Genomic DNA, 24704 nt, shown 5'->3' with positions numbered 1-24704 from the left:
TTTTCTTCCTTCTAAATTTTTTTAGTTATAGAAGGTGAACAAATTTCATGTATTTAATAATCCAATTTTAAGAACAATGCTACATCCCATCTGACCCTCTCCCTTCTTCCCCTGCCCCGCTGCCACCTTCCATATTCCTTCCTTTCTTATTTTTGTATTAATTTTTATGACATAATTTATGGTCACAAACTTAGCCCTCCATTAAATAAAAAATTCAACAGGTAGTAAGCAGAAAAAACCACTGTATCTCAAGAGTATAGACAAGGGCTACTGACAATAATCATATTTCAATTCCACATTTTTCAAGAAATCAATGTGTCATCATCCACTATAGTTGCCTCACTGTAGACGTATCTTTTACATTTGTCCCACCTATGTAACTGCAATGATGTATCCTTGAATCAACCTTTCCCAGACTCCTGCCCACCTGAGTCTCTGGTAACTATTCTACATCTAAGGATTCGTGGGAGTGAGACCAGGCACTACTGGTCCTTCCGTGCCTAGTTTATTTTGCTTAATAGAATATCCTCCGGGATCATCCATGTCATGACAAATGGCAGGATTTCCCTCCTTTCATGGTTGAATAGCATTCTATTTTATTTATCCATTTATTGGTTGATGAAGACTAATGTTGCTTCCATTTCTTGCCTATTTTGAATAGTGATGCACTACACATGGAGTGCAATTGTCTCTTTGACAGACTGATGTCATTTCCTTCAGCTGGAGACCCCCGGTGCTGTGTTTGCTGGATCATACACTACTTCTATTTTAAAATTTCTGAGGAACCCCCATACCACTTTCTGCACTTGTTATACTAATTTACACTCTCATTGCCCAGAATCTAAGAGTTCCCTCTTTCTCACACCCTCCCTAGGACTTGCTATCTTTCATCTTTTTAATTACAGCATTCTAACATCAGGGATGTGATATTTCATTGTGCTTTGGATTTGCATCTCATTGATGATTACTGATGCTATGCTGACTTTTATGTTTGGTCTCAGGCTTTCTAATTAGCAATAATCAGAAATACTAATTCACACTAATGAGGAGATCTATTTTATAAGATAACTGACATATTTAAGCATTTTCTTTTTAAGATCAAAGATGCCATTTACACTGAGTAGATAATTCATGCATCTCCAGCATCTCAAATTATGTTAATTATGATAAATTTGCTCTGAGATTCTTTATTAAATAGTGTAAATTAACCTTACTTACGGGCTAGCACAAATTCCTGTAGATTTTTGTGAAATACTTCTTGACAATTAAAAAGTCTCTCTTTTCACTGATATAAAATACTAGAGATTTTCACAAATGATAGAATCTGTATAACTAAAATTGCTGATATCATAATAATGGCTTAGTAGTGCCAATAAGGTAGAAAGGAAAAAAAATGCAGTTTCTCCTTCTTAATATAATGTTACTATTTTCATTCAAATGGAAACACTAGAGTACGTTTTTATGTGTTTATAAAGTATTGGAACTATAACGCAACACAGGAGTTTTATTTTCTTCTAAATATCATCGAATACCCAATTATTGAAAGTTTCAGCACTCACTGATCCGGCAGTAACACTTTCAATATTACACTCTGAATCATGTATGTGTGGACTTTTTAACATTCCAAAGCAAGTTTTATCAATAAGTTTTAATTACTCGACTCCTGAATAACTAAGCATTTAATCGCTTACTTGTTCACAGTCTTCTCATTATTCATAGTTCAAAATACATATTTAAAAAATGGCTTAGGATTATCTATGTATGTATGTATTTACATTTGAAAGGCACACACACACACACAGAAAAATACAGATGGACAAAGAGAGAGATCACTTTGCACTCTGTCCACTTCTAAAATGCTTACAAATCCAGGAGCCAAGAACTCAGAGTCCCCATCAAACAGGGACTACTTAGAAGCTAACACCTGCTGCTTCCGAGAGCACTGACTGAACAGGAAGTTGGAATCAGGAGCAGAGCTGGGGCTCAAACCCAGGCACTTTAGTATGGGATGTAGGCACCCCAAGTGATGTCTCAAGCACTGTGCCAACTGCTTGCCCCAAACAAATATTATTTTTAAGTATTCTTTTATTTTATTTTTTAAAATAACTATTCATAATCAAAAACAGTGATTCTCTGAGATCACTGTTCATAATAAAGAATAAGCAAGCATTTAAAAAGGCTATTGGCAAATAAATATTTTTAAAGCCTCTATTGTTCTCTGTCATAATAAGTCAATGTCTCTATCCCAGGATGATAGAACTATTTCTGTTATCTCTAATAAAGGAAATGACTCCTTATAAATATTAATAGCATGAAGTATAATAAGCATGAAGACTCATATATTGAACAACAGGCCTTTTAAAACTAGCTATAAAGAATAAAAGATGAAAGTTTATACAAGCATATAACATTTAACCTTCTATTTACGACGAATGGAAATTGCCACCAAGTAGTGGAAGAAGAGGAAAACATGCAAATTAATCTATCCAGGACTTCAATTCATTAATCTCAATGCAGAAATTTCAGTATTCATGAATTAATGAATTGTGACAACAGTTTTAACTTATTGAGCATTTATATTATCCTGAGTATTTTCAAAAATCTTCACACACTATATATTCATTATTACTCATATAACTCCATTAATTAGGAGTTATTGATGTTACGAGAAAGAGAGAGAGACAAACTCAAGCGCAGTGAGGTTAAGTCATTTGTCTCATTTCATTCAACCAAATGAGGGAAAGCGGAAATTGAAGTACATTGGGATTTATACTGGGAAATGTACTGCTAACCACTGGTCAGATTAATTCAGTTTTCATCAAAATTCCTTGAGCTCTGACCTTACTCAAGGCCCCATCTTTTCTCTTATCAATGAAAATCAGACATAAAACCCACAGCTTTGTGAAAACTTTTCTTCAAAATACAAAAGCAATTTTTACAGATGTAGTTAATCATCAAGTTATCATTAACAGAAGCAAGGTGAATTCATGATCTAGAAGGAAGGCCTTTGAGAAGGCAAACGTTGGGCTGATTCTACAAAGAGATCATTGGGAGTGTCATTACCTGTTAGCATTGCCTCAGTCTCCTAACATGGTAAAATCATCCAATCCAATTAGAACAGACTGATGAATCACGACTGCAACAGACAGTACTTCAGCTTAGGGAGAAGGACTCAGCCAATGGCAAGCCGACTTACAGGATAATACTGAACTTTATTGCCACAGAGTGAGGTGTCTCTACTGTACCACAATCAGATATATTTGACCTCAACTACAGTCGTACTTCATTATGGCCCTACAATCAGCAGAATCAGAGATGTGCACTGTCACTTAATCAAATCTTTTGAGGAATTCTAAACAAATCTCATGTAATTTATGCATAACTTTCAATTCTTATTGGGCTAGCAATGGCACTTTCATGAAGTGCAAATGTGTCAATCACAATACCATCTGGATCAAGTGTTATTTTCCAAAGTTAATAGGAATTACAGGTCCAGAATTTTAACTGGCACATCAAGAGGAAGAATGTTTATAGTGTATACAGGAATGAAGGGACATGCATTGATCCATTTTCCAATATTTACTAAGAAAGCCAACATTAAACATAATTAATTTCTCTTAATTTATTAGTTATATATACATACAAATACTGCTAAACAGCATAGTAAAAATTCAAAGCTTTGACACAGGTCCAAATGTACTTCAAATTTTAATTTCATCACTTCTTTCACTGAGCTGGTTAGACAAGTTACTTACATTGTCTTTTTCTTTAAAATTACTTTTTATTATTTTTCATAAAACACTTTTGTAGGTATAGGAGTTCCCCTCTTTCCCTCCCCTTTTCCTTTTTGCATTTTCCCCTCCCATTATTGCCTCCAACATTACTATAGTAGGATAGTCCTTAAGCAAAAGCTACAAGACTAACATTCTGCTATAGCTGTGATTTCCTGATTCTCAACTTCCTCATACACAAAATGACTCTGTGGTTAAATGAACCAATAGAAACATCTTGTCAATTCTGAGTCTCTAGCTCTAGATGGCTATATCTGGGGCTGGTAATGACATTTTCCTTTTCCTGTTAGGCTTTCAGAGTAAAGGAAAGTATAGGAAGGAATACTACACACTGACACTGTTTTCAAATAATTAGTAGGATGCTGAAAATACTCAAAATAAATAAGCTACAAGTAGATTATAATATTTGCCACAACTTAACAGTTACTACCTCAAGAGGCTAAATTTATTTCTCTACCTTTTATATTTCCTTTGACCAACAGAATGCTTTATGCATTATGAAGTGACAGTTTTGAGCATGAGCTTCAAGAAGATTTGCAAGTCCTGCTCTTGGGAACTCAGTATTTCCATGTGAATTAATTCAGCCTATAGGACAGTGAGAGCCCTTGTGGAACAGGGATTGGTAACCCCAACTGAGGTCACCTTTGGCTGGTCAGCTCTTAGTGAATATTAAAATATTAATGAATCCAGAATTGCCGACTAAATAAATGATTGTTTTAGACCTCTAAATCTTGTATGTGTATGGGTTAGTTATGCAGAAGATAACTGATACACACCTAAGGAGATATGGGGCTATGACATTTTCAACCAAAACACAAAGTTGTTTAACACAAGTTTAAAACAGCACAATGAAATGGTGCATCATTTGGTATTGCATTAGATTAATAAGATGCAAATCTCTCACTGATAAAAAGTATCCTTTTCATGTGCAAATTATCATTTATAATTGATGGTACAGAGATAAATTTCCCCTAGGCAATATTTTTCTGAAATTTTTATATTTTTGGAATCTAGGAACTGCTGTTATGCACTGTGCATGGCAACAGAGGAAAACGATGGCAAGAGGAAAAAAGCTGGGGAAACTCAGAAAGGAAGAATAAAGCAAAAGAAATTTAGGACAATGTAAGAAAGTTTCATGCTGCAGATTGCACAAAGCAAAGCCTGGATAACCTGTCTTTCTCTTACATACACTGCCCATCACAAAAAAGGCATCTGACCTTTACCTAATCCTTTTTTACCCTTTTGCCAAGTAGAGCACACCATGAAAGCAATTAACTGCAATTTTGAAATTGTGTCATATTGGTTTCTCTTTGTGAAGCAGACAACTAAGTGTTCCTCTGAAGGAAATAATTTGAGATATATGAATGGAAAATCACTATGCAGCTGCAAAGGGTTTCTCTCAAATATGGCTAAATTCTGTGATTTGTGTAATGGCTTACTTTGTGTTTATTTTTGTGCAATTTTAGAGGTCCTCTTTAGGTTATTTCTGAAAAAAATGCCAAGTCTGAAAAGAGAGGAAGATGCCATATGTTATTCCCGGTGCCAATCAATACTACACGTGGGGTAGGACTGGTCAGGTAAATAGACACATGAAAGTTCCTTACGATGGCAATTACCATGTCCACTTACGACCTCCTAAATGTACTCTGAAATGTTTGGAAGCAACTGCTTATTTGAATGCAAATCTGCTAGTTGGTGGTTTATCCCTGTTTTATGAATGATCCACTATTCCTCATACATACGCACCTCATAACAGGTGGGTTTTCAGAACACACAAGGAAAGAGAATGTGTGGGATTAACGAGAGGTAAGAAGCAATGTAGAGCACCATTTTCTGCACCAAAGACATGAAACTAAGGTAATGAAAGAAAATTACTCTATGACACACACAGAGAAAACTTGTCCCTGGCATTCCTCCTTCCTTCTTCCACTCAAGGTTCAGGTACTTTTCTATCAGGTAAGAATCTGATAACCAGAGGTACAATGACCAAGAGCAAGAGACAGAGGCAAATGAATATTACTAAAGACTCCCGTGCAAAGGAGCAAAGCCTTTGTCAACCCCAGTGTTCACTAAGGAAGACATTGAGATAATTGGGGATACAGAATTCAAAACACTCCTTATAAAGCTTCTTATCAATAATTAGAAGCACATACAGGAGTTCAAAGAATTTAAGGAAGATGTCACTCAGAAAATAGCAACACTGAAACAAAATCAAACAGAATTACTGGGAATGAAGGATGCAATAGAGCCAATTAAAAATTCATTAAAAGTCTCCAAAATAGAATGAATGAAGCAGAAGAAGGAATCTCAGAGTTGGAAGATATTTCCAGTCACAATGGGGAAGCAACCAAAAAGCTGGAAGCAGAACTGGTAAAGCTGAAAAAGCTATTCAAGAATTAAGAGACACTATTAAAAGGCCAAATATCAGAGTTATGGGAGTTCCAGAAGGTACAAAAAAGAGAAGCTGGGTTTAAGGGTCTGCATAGTAGCTTACAGGCTAAAGTCCCTGCTTTGCATGTGCCAGAATCGCAAATGGGTGCCGGGATTACCCGGCAGGTCCTGCTTCCCATCCAGCTCCCTGATTGTGGTCTGTGAAGCAATCGAGGACGGCCCAAAATCTTAGGTTCCTGCACCCATGTGAGAGACCCGGAAGAGGCTCCTGGCTGCAGATCGGCTCTGCTCTGTCTGTTGTGGCCACTTGGGGAGTGAATCATTGGATGGGAGATCTTCCTATCTGTCTCTCCTCCTCTGTGTATATCTTCTTTCCAATAAAAATTTAAAAAATCTGAAAAATAGAAAGAAGCTGGGTTTAAAAATCTATTTAAGGAAATAATAAGGGAAAATTTTCCTAATCTAGAGAAAGAATTGGGAAACAGCATCCAGGAGGGACACAGAACTCCCAACAGGTTAGACCAAAAGTGATCTTCATCATGACACCTGATAACCAAGCTCTCTTCAGTTGAACATGAGGAAAAGATCCTTAAATGTGCACGTGAAAAAAATCAATTGACATATAAAGGAATGCCAATTAAACTCACAGGAGATCTCTCACAGGAAACTCTACAGGCAAGAAGAAAATAGAGAGACACATTCCAGATTCTAAAAGAAAAACATTGTCGGCCTAGAATAACATACCCAGCAAAGCTTTCCTTTGTCTTTGAAGATGAAATAAAATTCTTGCACAGTCAAGAAAAGTTAAAAGAATTTGCCTCTTCCAACCCTGCCCTACAAATGATAATTAAAGATGTTCTCTTGAGAGAGAAGAGGAATAGCACTCCCCAAAACCAAAGGCAAGTTAGAACATCCCAGTAAAATAACAACAGAAGACTGAATCAAGGAATAACCCATTGCTAAAATGACAGGACTAAATTATCACCTATTTATAGTATCCTGAATGTAAATGGATTAAAACAATCAATCAAATCTCATAGATCAGTAGATGGGATTTAAAACCCAAAACTCATCTATTTGTTGCCTAGAGAAGACACATCTCACCAACAAAGATCAGCAGAAACTACATTTCATAGATTTTGATGTTTTTGTTTTTAGTTTCATTTCTTCAAAACAGTTTTTTTCTCATGTTAAGTTTTTCACTGACTCATATGTGATACAGTTGCATCATTTTCTTTAAGAAATCCTTGATTTTCTTTTTCATTTCTTCAGTGACACATTCAGTAGCATGTTATTTAACTTTATGGTGTTTTTAATTTCTTTTTTTCTTTCTATTGTTGATTTTGTTTTGTGGCTTTTCATTTAAGGGGATGTACAGTAACTGTGTAATGGAGACTATCATAAGCAGACATGAGGATACAATGCAGTATACATGTCTATTTCCAGATCAAAGATGGACTCCCAATGAAATTATTAACTATATCTTGACAAGGGGATACTGAACTCTCCACCATTGTCCATGCCTGCATGATGGACTTATGACTGCTTATGAAGAACAATACTATTATAATAATATAGGGGAACTCAGTGGAGTGGAGGGGAATTGAGGAGGAGGTAAGGGAAATCCCAAGGCCTATGCAACTGCATCACAAAATCATAATAAAGTAAAATAAAACAAAGAGAAAAGATTTATTTATTTTTATTGGAATGTAAGATTTATAGCAAGAAGGAGAGACAGAGAGGAGGATCCTCTACTCGATGATTTACCCCCCAAGTGGCTGCAATGGCCAGAGCTGAGACAATCTGAAGCCAGGAACCAGGAGCCTTTTTAGGATCTCCTACACAGGTGCAGGTTTCCAAGGCTTTCCCAGGGTACAAGCAGGGAGCTGGAAGGTAAGTGGAACAGCTGGGTTATGAACCGGCACCCATATGGGATCCAGTGTGCATGGCCCACATTTAATATTTTTTTATTATTACTTTTGGAAGGCTGCTGTAAGAATGGAATGTTTTTTTTTTTTTTTTTTTTTTTTAGTTACAATGCAATGAAAGTTGAGGGGTAATTGCGATTATTTTTTTCTGATGTGAGACAGAAGACACTGTATATGAAATAGCCTCAGGAGAATACTATCTTAGCAAGAATCATTTCTGTCAACACAGTGCTTAGTCATTATCAAGTGTTTTTCAGGGACACTAGGAAATATTACATACTGTAGAAAACTGTCATCCAGGTCTGGCTGAAGTTAGGCTATCATTATGGAAAGCTGGGCAAAACGTAGTGTGCTTGGCAGAAACGGCAGTTGGAAAGACTGAGGAAAACATTGGATAAATGGCCACTGGAAAATAATGCAAGCTAGAGTTTGCATAATATCAAAGGCCATGTGCGTAAACTAATCACACATAAAATGTAGCTGGTTCATGATGTTCTATTATGGATACAGGAGATGGTAAGTTTAAGATAGATGTCTGCCTATTTAATCAAATGTTTCCTTTTCCAGTCTTAAGTTGTCCCAAACACGCACTTCAGCAGATTGTTTGGCCTAGGACCCAGGCAGAAATTAAGGAAGAAGATGAACTATCTTTTAGAATATTTCAGAGATCTGGAATCCCATAATGTGTGATTCTAACTTTATTGCTATGTTTAGGTGGCAGCCGGTTAGTTATCATTAACGTCAAGAGGAGGAGTCACTCATAGTGACAGTGTGGGAACTGAGGCTGTGGGATGCAGATACAGCACTAGCACCACTCTCCCTTATTGGTGGCAGTGATGGGAAATGTATGGGCTGACTGTATGCCAAGAGGAATTATATGCTCAAAATACTCATTTATTTTAACCTAGTTTTTCCTTTAACATATTGTCCTTTTCAAGAAACTGAAGTAGTTTTGTTAATTAGATTCATTGTCTCATGGAAATGATGTGACAAGAATGGAAGAAAAACTCGGACGGATTATAGACCTAGTTTATATATTCAAAAAGCCTAGAGAGTGGCTGGTGTTGTGGTGCAGCATGTTGATCTTGAGCTTGCGATGTCAGCATCCCATCTTGGAGTGTAGTTTTAAGTCCCAGCTGCTCCTCTTCTGATCCAGTTTCCCGCTAATATGCCTGGGAAAGCAGCAGAGGATGGCCCGGTAACTGGACCCGGCTACCCACATGGGCTCCTTATGGAGTTCCTGACTGCAGGCTTTGATCTAGCTCAGCTCTGGCTGTTGCAGGCCTTTGGGGGAGTAAATCAGTGGGTACACAATCTCTCTTTCTGTATGTTTCTTTTTCTCTATCACTCTGCCTTTTAAATCAGTCTTAAACAAGCAAAAATAAAAAGCACAGACATTTAGAGGAGCATAATTGACATACAGATAAACTATTTTGGAGAAAACCTAATGTTTAAGGACATCCTTACCCTCATCCCAACCTAGAAAAGCTTTCTTAGCTCTATGAGACACATCAGAGATGCTTTACAAAGACCCCCAACCTTAAACTATAATCTTCAAATCTGTTTATGTCTTCCCACACTGGATCGTGCACATTAGGGAAGTTAAGCCCCAAATTTAGCATGTGGGCCCTGATTGGAGATTGCCAATGACGGTGGCACCAGTTTTCAGGCAAGTGATTGTTTTAGACATGAAAATTTTGTACAAGAGAATACTGATGGGTAGTTTTCCTCACTTTTAAAAAGGAATACAACACAAAGAGGTCTCCATTGTGCCTCTAAAAGTTAGCAGCTGGCTAACATATTTGATACTGCTATAGCCATTTTTTGGCTGGTCTAAGAATGAGCAAAGCAGCCAGGACTGGAACCTGTGCTCCAGTGTTCAATGCCAGTGTCACAAGCAGTGGCACCTGCACCTCAGTACTGGTTCCGCTGAGACAAGAGTCCAAAGCAATCAAGAGACTTTCAGCGGAACAAGTACTGAGGTGCAGGTGCCACTGCTTGTGACACTGGCATTGAACACTGGAGCACAGGTTCCAGTCCTGGCTGCTTTGCTTGTAATCCAGCTTGTTGTTAATAAAGTGCAGGGGAGAGCAGCAGAGGATGGCCCACATACTTGGGTTCCTGCCAACAATATGGGAGATCCACATGGAGCTTTGGTTTGTTGGCATTGGCCTGGCCCAGCCCTAGCACATTAAAACCATCTTGGGAGTGAAGCAGAAGATGGAAGAGTTCTCTCTGCTACTTTGCCTTTCAAATAAATCAATCCATCTTAAAAAAATAGAATCACGGAGCATGAAGCTTGAATCCCAGTGCTTTTTGTCAGGAGCTGTCTTATCTCACAGTTTTTTGTTTTGTGTGCCATTATAAACTGCCTTAGAACATAAGGTATTTGAATTTTCTTTTGTGCCCTGCATCCCAATTCATTCTACCTGGAATACTGGCTTTGGGGAGAAAGGAGCCTGAAAAGATATGAAGACAGAAGATATACTTGTAGCGCCTGGTCCCTGGGGCCTAGACTCATGGGATGCCCACAACATCTTCAGCTCATGTATACTCCATCCAGCTGAACTCCACACATCTCCTGCAGGCACCTGTGCTGGTCTTTCCCATAAACATGTGGTGCAGGTGTGCCTTCCCTAGCAATAATATTAGCTCTGAAGATTACTCAGCAGGGTTGTTACTATTGATTGAAATATTGTTAAGCATGCATGTTGTACATATATGTGAAATATATTTAAAAAAAAATCTAAGGGCCAGCCCCATGGTTTATCAGACTAATCCTCGACCTATGGCCACCAACATCCCATTATGGTGGCAGTTCAAGTCCTGGCTGCTTCACTTCCCAAGCAACTTCCTGCTGATGCCTTAGGGAAGCAGTTGAGGATGGCCCCAGGCCTTTGGCCCTTGCACCCACATGGGAGACCTAGATAAGGGTCTTGGCTCCTGGCTTCAGATGGGGTTAGCTCTGGCCATTGTGACCACTTGGGCAGTGATCAAGTGGATCAAAGGTCTCTCTCTGTCTCTCCTCTCTCTGTGACTCTAGCTTCAAGCAAAGATAAATAAATCTAAAAAATCTATTACTATTTCTCAAACTAACAGAACATAGGGTTTGGTTAACATCAAATTATTTAGTGATAAAGGGTAGAGCTATCTCAAACTGCCTCCTTGACCTCTGAGATAATCATATTTTTTGGATATGATTCTGAACCTGAAGATTTTCTTGTTCTCTGTCACTCTCCACTTACTTGTTACTGACAGCTATCCATCTTCCTGACAGTGCCTTTTCTATCCTCTTTAAGAAAAAAAAAAGATTTGCTTTATTTTTATTGGAAAGGCGGATATACAGAAAGGAGGAGAGACAGAGAGGAAGATCTTCCATCCAAAGGTTTACTCCCCAAGTGACTGCAACGGCCGGAGCTGCGCCGATCCGAAGCCAGGAGCCAGGAGCTCTTCCAGGTCTCCCACGCGTGTGCAGGCTCCCAAGGGTTGGGGCTGTCCTCAACTGCTGTCCCAGGCCACAAGCAGGGAGCTGGATGGGAAGCAGGGCTGCCGGGATTAGGACTGGCGACCATATAGAATCCCGGTGCATGCAAGGCGAGGACTTTAACTGCTACGCGATCGCACCGGGCCTGCCTTTTACATCCTGAACACGACTTTGCTCACCCTATCATTTGTCTCCCTGTCTGCATGAACAGACACAGACTAGAGTGACTATCATGTAAAGTCTCTTACCAGACACCTAATCAAAACAGAAGGGTCACCGAAAGGCCATTTCCCCAATTTGCCTAATCTAGTTTTGGCAGCCTTTGAGGATGATGTAGTGGAGAAGGATGGCAGTTGTGGCTTGGAGATAGGAAAGGATCCTAGTCGAGTATTTTGCATGGGAAGGACAGTCTAACCAACTCCAGATGAAGAGTGAAAGCAGGGGCTGGCTAAGAGGGAGAAGAGAAGACAAGACAGACATTTGAAGGAACCGAACATGACATTGGAAAGCACAGAACCGTGCAGTTAAACTGCGTAGATGTCCCAGTAGGCAGAGTGGCTCCTTTACTTGCATCTCGTAGAACTTGGATAAGTTACTTAGCTGCCTCAGTTTCCTCATACATGAAATGAAGATAAAGATGTAGTTACTTCCTAAGGGTGTGAGGAGAATCAAATTCCACAGCGGAGCATTTGAAATAATGCTTGACATAGAGAATTCAACAGAAGTTTTAGAATTATTATTGCTCTTAAATACTTGTGACTAAAGTATCATCTTACGCCACATAATTGCTAAAATTACACAGAGGATGAAGTACTTTTGACTAATGAAACATTTTTGTTTCTTAGTATGAGATTTGTAAGTTAAAAATAGTATTCAAGACATATCAGTCAAAATAAATTTTAGGGCCTGGCGGCGTGGCGTAGCGGCTGAAATCCTCGCCTTGCATGCACCGGGGTCTCATATGGGTGCTGGTTCTAATCCCAACAGCTCCACTTCCCATCCTGCTCACTGCCTGTGGCCTGGGAAAGAGTCTTGGACGGCCCAAAGCCTTGGGATCCTGCACCTGTGTGGGAGACCCGGAAGAGCTCCTTGCTCCTGGCTTTAGATTGGCCCAGCACCGGCCTTTGTTCACTTGAGGAGTGAGTCATTGGATGAAAGATCTTCCTCTCTGTCTCTCCTCCTCTCTGTATAACTGACTTTGCAATAAAAATAAATAAATCTTTAAAAAATAAATTTTATACAACATCATTTTATAGTTTACTTTCTCTCTTTTTATACATTTCAGGATTCAACATCCACCTGTTACTTTTCATTTTTTTTTTTTTTAGGAAATACTAGGAGACAACTGTGTCCTTTTTTGAGTGTAGCATAGGGGAGGGGAAAAACAGAGGGAGGAAGGAGAGGTGGAAGAAATGAATCCCTTTGTCTGTATTATGGAAATTAACAAATAGAAAAAGAAAAAATAATAGCAAAAAAGGTAGGCATTTGGCCTACTGGCTAGGATGCCAATTAATACACCCGCGTCCCATTTGGAAGTGCCTGGGCTCCATACCCATCTTGCCCTTGATTCCAGCTTCATGCTAGTGAAGCCCTCGGGGGTCAGTAGTGTTGGTTCAAACGGTTCCTTCCAGTCACACAGTGAACTACACTGAATCCCTGTCTCCTGGCTTCAGCCCCTATCCTGCAGCTATTACAAGCAGCTGGGAGATGAGCCAGTGGATGGAAACTCTGGGTCTCTATATCTGTCTTTCTTCTTCTCACAAAAATTACAGCAAAGAATAAAAACATAGCAAGTTAGTAACTTCCTGTGAGAGTCATTAAATTATTAAAAAAAATGTTATCTACAAAAAGGTATGAGACTTGGCAGAGATTCTTAAACTTTGTAGATCACCTATAAATTTCTTTTGTTTTCGCATAATATTTTTCATTTTCCAGACTATTATCTTCCAAATCTTAGTTGTTAACTTAAAGGTTGATCTTAGTTTCCATTATTCTTTGTTCTACTCTTCCACTCTCCTTGCGTAGGCTAACAGGAAGTGAAATGCCTAAAATATCTAAGGAAAAGAGGGAAGTACAAGAGTACCAGAAATGAATGAGGAAGCAGACCCGGGATAATTGGAGCTGGCTGTAGTATTATATTTATTTTCCTTGTGTATGAAGTGGATTTTAGGAATACTTAAAACCTGGGGAGGCACTATAAATAAAAATTAATGTACATTTATTTGATGGCTATGTCCATCTGTGAAGAAGCATATCCAATTTCTCAAGACCTCAAATCAAGCCAAATCAGAGGTGAAGAATCTGGGCTATTAGGTTAAATGAGTCAGGAGCCACCCTGTGCTGCAAGTGGGCAGGTGGAAATAAAAGGAAACCTACTTGAACAGAATGGCAATTGGTTCTCTCATCATTTGGGGAACTCAGAATCAACTGAGATGTGCACCAACCTGGGAAAAGCAATTCCTTTCTAATTAAGCAGAATTAGCACTTGTCTGAAATGTTAGTGAAAGCCGGTGACAGCAGACCTTCTCAGTCTGTGGCCTGGAGGAGGTTAGGACTTCTGTCTTTATCTCTGAGGTCTCTTTGAACTATTTGCAGATACCAAAAACACTGCAATGGATAGTGCCAACTCTCAGTGAGTTGAAAAACCAGTTGCCCCTGGCCAAATAGTACAACTGGCATTCATTTTCCATATCAGGAACCCAGATTCTATTAAGTTTACATCTATATCTGCTCAGTCAGCTGTAAGAATCTCACAGCATGGAGTTGGAGAATTTTTGAATTCCATACTGGAAGAATATGAACCCCCTGTAACATATAATATGTCCAATTTCCAAGACAGTGTGACCTGCAGCATGGGTGGGCAAAGAGCCCTGTCACAGACTGAATTGTGTCCCTCCAAAATTCATACATTAAAAGAGCTAGCTCTTAGTCCTCTGAACGTAACTGAATTCATAAACAGTGTTTTTAAAGAGGTAAATAGCTTAAACATGGAGTTTTTAGGGTGGGCTCTGATTCAGTGTGATGGCATCATCAGAGAAAACCTGGAGCTCACACAGTGCACTAGAGTAAAGCCACACTTACATACTACGTGAGCACTGACTCAAGAGAGGGTACTCTACTTGTGACCCAGCCCCCTAATGATGCTGCTAGGAAGGCAGTGCAAAATACTCCTGGCTTGGCCTAGCCTGGGCCACTGCAGCCATTTAGAGAGTGAAGCAACATCTGAAAGATCATCTCTCTTTCTCTCTCTTTCTGTAACTTGGCGTTTCCAAAAAAAAAAAAAAAAATCTTTTTTTTTCCTTGTGTATGAAGTGGATTTTAGGAATACTTAAAACCTGGGGAGGCACTATAAATAAAAATTAATGTACATTTATTTGATGGCTATGTCCATCTGTGAAGAAGCATATCCAATTTCTCAAGACCTCAAATCAAGCCAAATCAGAGGTGAAAAATCTTTTTTTTTTTTTTTTAAGAAGTAGAAATCTGGACACAGGTTGGAATGGAAGAAAGCCTCTGTGGAGACACAGGGAGAAGGTAGCCTACAGGCCAAGAAGAGAATGTTCGGAAGGATGCAACCCTGCTGATCTTGGACCTTTGGCTTCCAGATTGTATGGAAAGAAATTTGTTATTTAAGCATTCCAGCCTGTGGTGTTTTGTTATGGCAATGACATGCAGCTAATACAAACTCTGGTTGTAGGAGAAGCTGTTAAACCTTATGAGACCATCTAGGTCTGTCTGCAATGAAGGCTGGTTCCCATGGTTAAGATGAAGTGCTCCGTTCAGTAATTTCTCAGAGGAAATCAGTCTGAGAAGCAAGGTGTGCACCACTTAGTGCAGAGGCCCCTGGAGTAGTGAGAGCAAAGAGGGTAGCACATGGCAGGAAGGATCACCCCCCTCTGCTTTACCACAAAAGCCATCTATATAGTTCATTGTAGAAATATTAGAAAATATTCACATAGATGAGGAAAATGAAGAAGCAAAATGTAATTGTGGTCTTACCATGTGGAAGAAACTGTGCATATACCTTGCGGAAAATCTTTCCCAACTTTTCCCAAGAGACACATGGATTGATTTTTTGTGATTATCTTCTCCTGTCAGTAATTTTAAACTTACTTACAGTGTTATTTCTATGGTCTCGTATTGCTTTATGACATTAATGATAATCCAGGAATGGAATTGGTGGGTGAAATGTGACCAGGCTTAGGCACATGTAAAGACTTTTTGTTCTATGTTGTCCTCTGGAAGAGACATACACATTTACAAGTACATTTAGTGAGACTATTTTAAGTGTAAAATAAAACCCTGCCAGTAGTTAATCTAGACTTGGTATTTAGCCTTGCTCAGTTGAATTATTATGGGGGAAAGTATAGAAACCAGAGGACACCTTAAATCAGTGCCACCAGTGGCTCAGGACACTGCAAGTAGCTTGTTGGTGGAGCATGTAGAGCTGGGGTACAGACATCTCCTGCCTTAGCAGAGTGATTGCTGAGGGGGAAACACGAAGAACCTGTTTTACAGCTGAGATGGGAGCTGCATGCATTGCCAGGAGGGACCACACTGAGTCAACAACTCCAGGCCTACTTGGACAGCATGGACCCACACGACTACGGAGAATAAACTGTGAAAAGGGACCTTGCATTGCTCTTGAGAGTGGAAGAGCTATCTCTAAGGATCTCTGAGTAAGCTGGTGGGGACTTGGTGCTGAGGCTCTGGGTCTTTAGTGCAGTCTGAAATCACTGTGCCTATGACCTTGGGTTGTTCATTTTATCCCTTGGGCTTTCAGGGCCTGGGAACAGATGGGTTATTCTAGAGAAGGAGAACGGAAGGACTTGATAGCCTTTGCAGTTTTCATGCCTTAATGGAAGAGGCTATTTGATTTTGGTTCCTTGCCTGGTATAATAGCTCCCAGGGGGCATACTTAAAAGGAATGCCAAGCTAATCTTAAATGAAAAATAAAATGTTTTCTTTTATAAACATGAAAATTATGTGGCACTCAATAAAGTGTGTTGGCAAGAACACTTCTGCTATATAATCTTATACATAAAATAGGTTAAATCCTCTTGGGAGAAGAACTTGAATTTCACTTATCATGGGGAGACTTCGAAGGAAATTTCGGCAGGACTCTCTAGGAAAGACAAGCAGTGGTGTGATTTCAAGGCGGATGGAGCATGTGGGAACAGGAAAAGGCAATTCATCACTGACCATTGAAGCCTTCGGATGGTGTCTGAGATAGTCACAGAGAACCTGGCTGCGCTTGTATGACAATACACATCAGTAGCCATATTGATTTTGACACAGACCTCATCTGAGAAATAAATATGCTGTAGGTGTGAGCGAGAAATTTATTACATTTGTTTGTCTTCCCTGAAATGTAGATTTAACAGCTAACATTGCTTCCAGAAGCATGTTCTGTGCCTCCTCTCAAGGCAATGGATAGATTGCCAAGGAAACAATCCTTTCTCTGGCACAGCTCTCATCAGTCTTCAAGTAGTGACATAGATAATTAATTCCTTCACAGTCTCACTACAGCCTACTACATTTAAAATGGTTATGGAAAAACAGGGCTTACCGTCTATCACTGGCTTTGGCTGAGAACTTTTGATGCGCAGTGAGGGCCGGAAACGGGTGCGGTCATTGAAGCTCCAGCTCTTCTGCACCTTGGTGGGGCTGCCCTCCGCTGTGATGTCGGTGCTTGGGGACCTCCTGTCACCTACTGAAGCTTGTCTGCTCTTAATACTCTGGCCCCTTGGGCTAGCCATGCGCACTCGTTCCTTAAAACTTAGCTTCTGACTGTGGAGAACAGAGGCATGATTAATCCATTTCAAGCAATTTCTTGCATTCCACTAGGATAAATAAGTTGATAAAACTGTATATGGTCACATGTTTCAAAAGACAAAATGTTTTCAGCAAGTAGGAGTATAGCAATGTAATTTGACCTTAATGAAAATTCGAGCTTTAATTTCTATGTTTGCATTCATTTGAGATAAGTTTCATTCTACGTGTATACACACCCTCCTTGGTTTTTATCACAGAAAATATTGAGACCAAGTGCAGCAGTTTATACACAATTAAGTAGGCAATACAAAGAACTGGTTTGAAATTCACATTGAAAAACTAATGGATGATTTTTAACTTTAACCTCAACTTTCCAGATTCTTTTTTTAACTTTTTCCATTTTTCAAATTATATTTTTGACAATCTTTACATAATTAGGTAAAAAGGTTCAAGGGCCAGATTCTTTTTTCAAGGTACTTTTTTTTTTTTAAACTTGGGAGTGTATCTCTTCGTAATTTTTAAACATTTCTACAGGAAAATAGGGATGACAGTTACATATATATCTACATTCAACATGCATTTTGTACTTCAGGCAAGATTATGATATCAACAAATTCATGCAATCTCATAGCAGTTGCTAGCACTGCATATATATTAAACATATAACACACAACACTATATTTCTTTTATGCTTACATTCACTTTTGCGAGACTAAATCACACAAGGTAGAATGGCTCCAACATACAATGAATGTGGTGAGTGGTTAACAGAATGAGATGTCAATGTTCACTCTACAACTTCCTGATACTAAACAGGCTTTTGATTTGCTGTGGCAGCTACTGGCAAACTATATTTGTTTAGACCTTCGGCTCTTTGATGTTGGCTAGGATTAAGTAGTTGCGGGCTGATAAAGAAAGCATGAGCAAGCACCACAAAATCCAAAGTGTGCCTTTACACTTTGCCAATCAGAGGATGTGGTGTTGACAAGCTGGGGAAGGGAAGACAGGAATAAAACAGACATGGCTTTCATGAGCCTCATCTCCAACACAGGCACAAAGATAGCCACACAGCTAAGAAACTTTTGTGGGAATCAAACGAATCTTCAGAAACTTTGTAGCCACTATTAGCCTTCTTTCGTTTATAAAGTACCATGCTGTTCATTAGAAGCAATGTGAAAGGTCAGGACTCCGCTGGGCCTGAAGAAACCAGGGGGCAATGAGTCCAGGTGGAGTCCCTTGCAGCAGTTACTCTGGGTCATGCTAAAGCCTTTGTGGGGGTGAAGTCAGTGTACTAATGGATAAGGATTATCTGAGATGAAGTGGAGGCTTCGCCTTTTCCACTTACCGCAGTGTCCACTGTCCCCAACTGCAGCATGCCAACAGCAAATGTGTTTAGTGCGTATGTGTTTTGTAGCTAACAAGAGACAGTAACATTTATTTTTCCATGCCTAGTTGCTTAACAAATGACATTCTAAAAAGGCACCACACTTTGTGTTTACATGAAAACAAAAATAAACATGAACTATGGTGGTCAGAGTGCTGGTAACAATGAATGAGTTGGCCATGCAACTGACAGCTCCCTTTGTGGAATGCAGTCACAGCTCCATACGGCATGACTAGCTGAAGGCACATGCAAAGATCAGGTGGGGCCGTTTTGTGATGAGGTCAAGGGGTGCAAGATTTCTTCATAGCAGTTCCATCAGTTGATAGATTTATTTGTACTTGACAAATGCATGATTAAATGATAGATTATTTTAAACAAGCATAATAAAAACATCATAAAACAGCATAGGTTCCCCAATGTCATCAAAAGCCTTCACTTATAAAAAAAAATAAATCAAAGAGATAGTGCCTAAAATAGCCACTTTTCTTAAGCCTTTTTTTAACTGTAAAAGTTTCAAATTTCATTTTGGATTTGATACCTCTATTTCATTTATGATGATCTAGTTCAGTATACATATACTTACTTCTGTACCTTTATTCAGTTTAACCAATGACTCAAGTTGACACAGCCATCATTGCAAGCATCCTCACTAAACCTTATCTTATCTATTGTATTTCCTAGAAATAATAGATGCTAATTAGCATAGATGGTTGGGTTTATTAACTATCACATTATTTTCCCAAATTTCTAAAATATGTCTTTCTAATGCCAACTAAATAAGTGGGAAACTGACAAAAGCATCATAAATATGAACCATTTAATATGAACTTCATTGTTCCTTTCATAGGTTTCAGTAAAAAAATATCAAAAATTAAACTATCAGCATCAAATTTACCATGGTTTATTAACAGTAGCAAAATGTTTAAAAATTGCTTCTGTAATAAGATTTTAAAAAGTGCCCTATGAAATACTGGACAATGCTTCTGAATGAATGGAAACCAAGGATAATATTCTCTGCGTTTCAATATTACTTGAAGCACTTAAAACTTGATATAAATAAATTCTAGATACCATTTCTCCTTTGTTTTAGAGTATGTGACTATTTGCTAATACCTAATATTTAGAAAACGAACAAGAGTCATTTAAAAAGAGACTCTGCACAAGATCCAAAACTATGTTATGTTTTCACTTTAAATTCTATAAAAGTTAGGAATATGATCTTAAGAAAGAACTTCTTAACACTAGGCAAATTTTTTTTTCCAAACCAAAGATCTGTTTTTGCACCTTTTATAAAAAGATCTTTTTTGTTGTGGTTGTTGCTGTTGAAATTTTTCTACTTCCTTTTGCCTTTGGAAATCCATTTGATTGAATGAGTATCAGATTCTGCGGCTGTTACTGAAAACACATTGATTAAAGATACAGACTTTCATTGGTATATTTTTCATTATTTCCATGCTTTTGGTCATATCTACACACAGGATTTTTGAGGAAGATTTATGTAACACGATTTTCATGAAGAATGTCAAGAATTATGCCCAGGAGATCAAACAATGAGATGCCTCTTCAAAGAAAGCAGATAAGGTGGCTGTGGCCACTGGTTGAAACATCCTTTTTAACCTGCAGGCTCATGTTCTTAGCAGAGGACCATGCTCAGCCTCTGGGAAGGGAATTCTTCTTTCTCTAAAAGCACTTGCACAAAGTATTCAGATGGCCCAGCATGCAGTCTACTACTGAACACTCCATGCCAGGCAACTGTGAGGCACATAACCCCACAGTAATCCTCTAGGATTTAGAAGGCCACAGCTATTGTTATATTTAATTAGGATTTTAGCTCTTCATAGGACAAGCACTCTGCAAATTCTCGCCTCAGTATGGCAACCAAGCCCGAACAATCCAGTGCGTGCAGCAGCTCAGCAGTTGTCCAACCACGAGGAGGCACCAGGGGGCCGACTGCCAATACTCCACAGGCCCTGGCCTGTTTGTCCTGGTGGTGGATAGTTATCAAAGCAGGCAACAGGCAATAAAGGTAAATGACAAGCAGGTTGGAAACCTCATTCAAGAAGTCCCTAGGAAGAGTGAGTCTCTGAACAGGGCTCAGGTGGGGTGGCGGTGTAACCTGGTCATGCACCTGAGGTTAGTTGGCATTCTCAAATCTCATGTCAATAGCCGGGATGCTGGGTACCTCTGCTTCCTTGAGGTGTACATTCTGAAGAGCTTCTGCTTATTACTACAGAACTTACTAGGAGTGAGGGAAATAGAGCAGCACATTACTAAGCATTTCACCACCAGGAAAGTGCTGAGGGATTCTGTTCTCTCTTAAAAAAAAAAAAAGCCATTTGGCTTTATTGTTTTTCATACCTAACTACATGGACTACTTAAGTAGTGAGTATTAACTGTGCTGCTTGAAATATATCCAGTGTCTTAATGACTAGATTGAAGTAATTAAGTTTGAACTAGACATTACCAATGATTGTAGTCTACGTGTTAGCATCTGTTTCACAGGAAAATGGGCTATAAATATTTTAGATTACATCAACTCCTGTAATAAATATCAATAAAACATGTTGTGAATGAGGAATAAAATTTTTCAAACCTTTCAAGAATGAATACTGCATCAACTAAGTAAATAATAATTGCTTTGAAGTTCAAGAAATAAGTTTTTGCTTTGTTTAAAACATCTACAAGCTATGATTGATACAGGCAATCCATTGTCAGAAAACATGTTCAAATAATAAAAAACAGAAGATGATCTCTATGTTGCTAGCATGTAAACAGGATTTTAAAATCATTTTTGTTATTTAAGTTCATGAGGTATTTAAGTGCTCTGTCAATAAAGGTGAACGAACTAGACACCATTTTGTAAAGACTGCTTATGAAATACATTAACATTTTGCCAATAACAATGCAAGTTTAGAATTTTGCAACAGAGATAAATTCCAGTCTCACTAACTTGAACACCACATTTGACCATTCATTGTGCACAGAAGAAGGAACAGGAAATGATGGAAGAACAGAAGCACGGAGTCTCTTCCATTCGTGTTCTAATTTTCTCTACCTTGAGTCACACACTGCCGCAAGATCCAGTGAAACTTACATGTAGGCATGGTCCAGACAAAGCACCCAATTTTAACATCATGACGGGATATCACCTACGCCTGAACTTGTAAAGCATGAGTCTTTATAACAGTGTCCTAAGTACCTGTTAAATTAATGTTAGATGGTTTACTATCTAAAAATGTGTGAGAGTATTCTACTAGTACTGCTTAGCAATGAAGCAGGTATGTGATTCACATTCCTGCTGATTAAGAATTTAGGGTAAGCAGTGGCAGTGAGATTTATGGATAATCCCCAGACCTTAGATGATATGATTTGCTCTCATAACCACAGAAACTTAGAAGAAGGTAAAAGCTTTCTCGTATCTCACTGAGGAACTATTTGATGATCTGGTCAAGGAGGAAGAAAGGAGGATGACAAATGACCCAAAAGTGAGAATATTGAACTAATCTGGACAAGTGGGTTCAGAGGTAAATTTCAATCCCTGAAAATGATAATTTACAGCAAATCAGAGGAAAAATGTTCAACTTTAAATATGAATTGGAAACATTATTTAGTCAAATGGTTAATAAAATAGACACATGTACCCCCACAATGTGAGATAAGGGCAGTTTTATTGGGAAGACAGAAGAAAGAAATGAGCAACTAAGTGATATAAAGAAATTATATTTATGGTATAAGTAGGGTAAGAACAGAGCAGGTCCAGTGAGGCTAATGGTAATTTGTATCTGACCCTATACAGAGAGCCTAAGGAATATTTTTTTCTACCATTGCTTAATGAAATTATATTAAAAAGTTATTTCTGAGACTGATCATTTGTTTTTTTTAGAAACACTTCTCAATCTGTCACAAACAATATATTTTTCCTTAGTCCAAGACATAATGGGTGAATTTTCTGTAAACATAGCCTAACCTCAGTATAGAAAGACAGAATCTCTTTCAACAAGAACATTCCAAAGCAGGAACATGGTTATTAAATGGTTGACCTCTGTAGAGAAAAGCGTCTCTGTGTACAGCCCAGTCTCCTCTCTCAGGGGAGCACCAGGCATTCCAGAAGGGTGTTGGCTGCTGTATTGGACTCATCTACACTTGAAGTACCTGCAGTTTTTGGCACACAGGAGGAACATGAGTAAGGACTCGGAATTTTCTGTTCAGCAAGATAGCTGAAACTTTGGCTCCTACCTGGGCTCAGGCATGTTTAGTCTGCTTATCCAAATGACCATCAATAACCGTATGGCCCCAGAGGCAGTAAATGACTGTGATTGGGCATTGTCGCTTGTTTATTTGAAATGGGGTCAAGCAGTAATTAACCATATTCCAGACCCAGAGCTGAACTTTTCTAAGAAAGAACTCTGTTATAAATGCATTTTGCTTCGTGTATACTTGGCTTGGGTAAGGGCAAAGGTGTTATTAGAATATGGTGCAGTTGTCATTGCTACCACAATGGTCTCACTGCATTCATTATGTAGTATTATAAATTCCTTTGCCTGTGGAGCACAGTAAGATGAATGCTAAGGTAATGTTAAAGGAGGACTTCAAAATGTACATTTTTAATGTGTCAAGAAAAATTTTTGAATGGGAACTTTAGTTTATTTCCTTGAGATTATTGCAATGTCTTACATTGCCTCTTTTTTGAATCTTTCTTTTTCCTTTAATATTGGTTTCTTAGCTTTTCATATAAACTATCTGAGGTCAGGGACATTCTTTTGCTCTCTTCATGAACACATCTTCTGCCATAGGTTTACAAAGGGAGATGTGACAGATAATTGTGGGGGACAAGATCCTTAATTGTAAGAATCGTAAGGCAAGAATTAAAAAATCGGGGTGAAGCAACAGTACTTATTTCAGGTAATTTTTCCTAAATGTGCAAAGACCACAGAGAAGCAAGAACTTTCTGTGTGTGATTCTCTAGGTTATTAATTCAGTTCAACAATTCTGTCTATTCAAACGTATGAGTGAGTTATCTTGACAACTTCTATCACAACATGTAGAACAGATGTAAATGTTTTATACAAAAGTGAACATGATGAAATTTCAAGAACTCGAATGGTGGTCTTCTGGAATTGTGTCAGCTTCCCGGGAGGTTTATTTTTTGCACTTGAGGTAGGAGCTCCAACAGTGACAGTTTTACTCTCTTTTTGTCTTGTGACACAATAACATAAAGAAAATATAGTCTTACTGCATTCTTTTGAAGTAACTCTTCAATTAGGATAGCTATAGAGAGCATGCTTATTCAAGCAGCTCTATATTCATGGATTACAAACTTCTTTTTTTTTTTGCATGTCAATAGCTCCATTTGGGAGGGTGAAACCAAGACAGGTAATCTACTCTCAAAGAGATCTAAATTTCATGCCCATGATGGTCTCTGTTCTTCACATCTAGAAACAAATTATCCTTGAGATAAGTTGTAAATGGATAGCTCCTGAGACAAGAAAACCTTTTAAAACATCACCAGAGACTAAGACATAGTTTTTAAGTGCTGATATATTTTCTGTAGCTTTTTTTCAAGTGAAGTTATCACAACAGAAGAATGGTGAGTTCTGCATGAAATCTGACAAAAGGACCACACAATTAGAACAAGTCAGTCTATTTTTTCTGGTGTGTACACAAAAACTGTAAAGAGTTCAACAGTGAAAATCTCTGGCCAGGAATCTATCTAAAGTGGAGAAAAGCAACTTTTTAGGCAATCAAAATCATTTGGTGATATCACCCAGGATATCTGATGTCCTATGCTCTGACTCTAAACTACCAAATAAGAGAGGGTCTTTAATGCTATCCCATGTAAGCTTATCTTCCCAGAAGTGCTTGATGTTATATATTCCACATCTGTCATCAAAGGTTAATCCATTCCTGTTCTCGTAGGAATCTTTTAAACTGCTAATGTAATGCAGAAATGG

At 38.5% G+C, this 24704-nt stretch overlaps 1 protein-coding gene across 5 annotated transcripts in view; it reads right to left on the bottom strand.

Moving 5' to 3' along the window:
* Window positions 1–24704, bottom strand: part of KCNQ5 (potassium voltage-gated channel subfamily Q member 5) — a 520388-nt gene that overhangs the window by 34791 nt on the left and 460893 nt on the right. For 2 of the 5 annotated variants that reach the window (XM_040983626.1, XM_040983627.1), the window contains 2 exons: window positions 20936–20992; window positions 17164–17384 (listed from right to left, as the gene is read on the bottom strand). The exons of 1 other annotated variant lie outside the window; for it this stretch is intronic. In XM_040983626.1, coding sequence (XP_040839560.1) covers window positions 17164–17384; window positions 20936–20992 — 278 coding nt within the window. The remainder of the gene's footprint in view (window positions 1–17163; window positions 17385–20935; window positions 20993–24704) is intronic. 2 more of the 5 variants (XM_040983628.1, XM_040983630.1) reach the window with 1 other exon arrangement.

Source organism: Ochotona curzoniae, unplaced genomic scaffold, assembly GCF_017591425.1.
Source record: "Ochotona curzoniae isolate NIBS_2020 unplaced genomic scaffold, NIBS_Ocur_1.0 contig_3819, whole genome shotgun sequence".
In the NCBI taxonomy this organism is placed as follows: Eukaryota; Metazoa; Chordata; class Mammalia; order Lagomorpha; family Ochotonidae; genus Ochotona; species Ochotona curzoniae.
The sequence above is the reverse complement of the archived record's forward strand: the minus strand, read 5'-3'. Positions and strand labels throughout refer to the sequence as shown.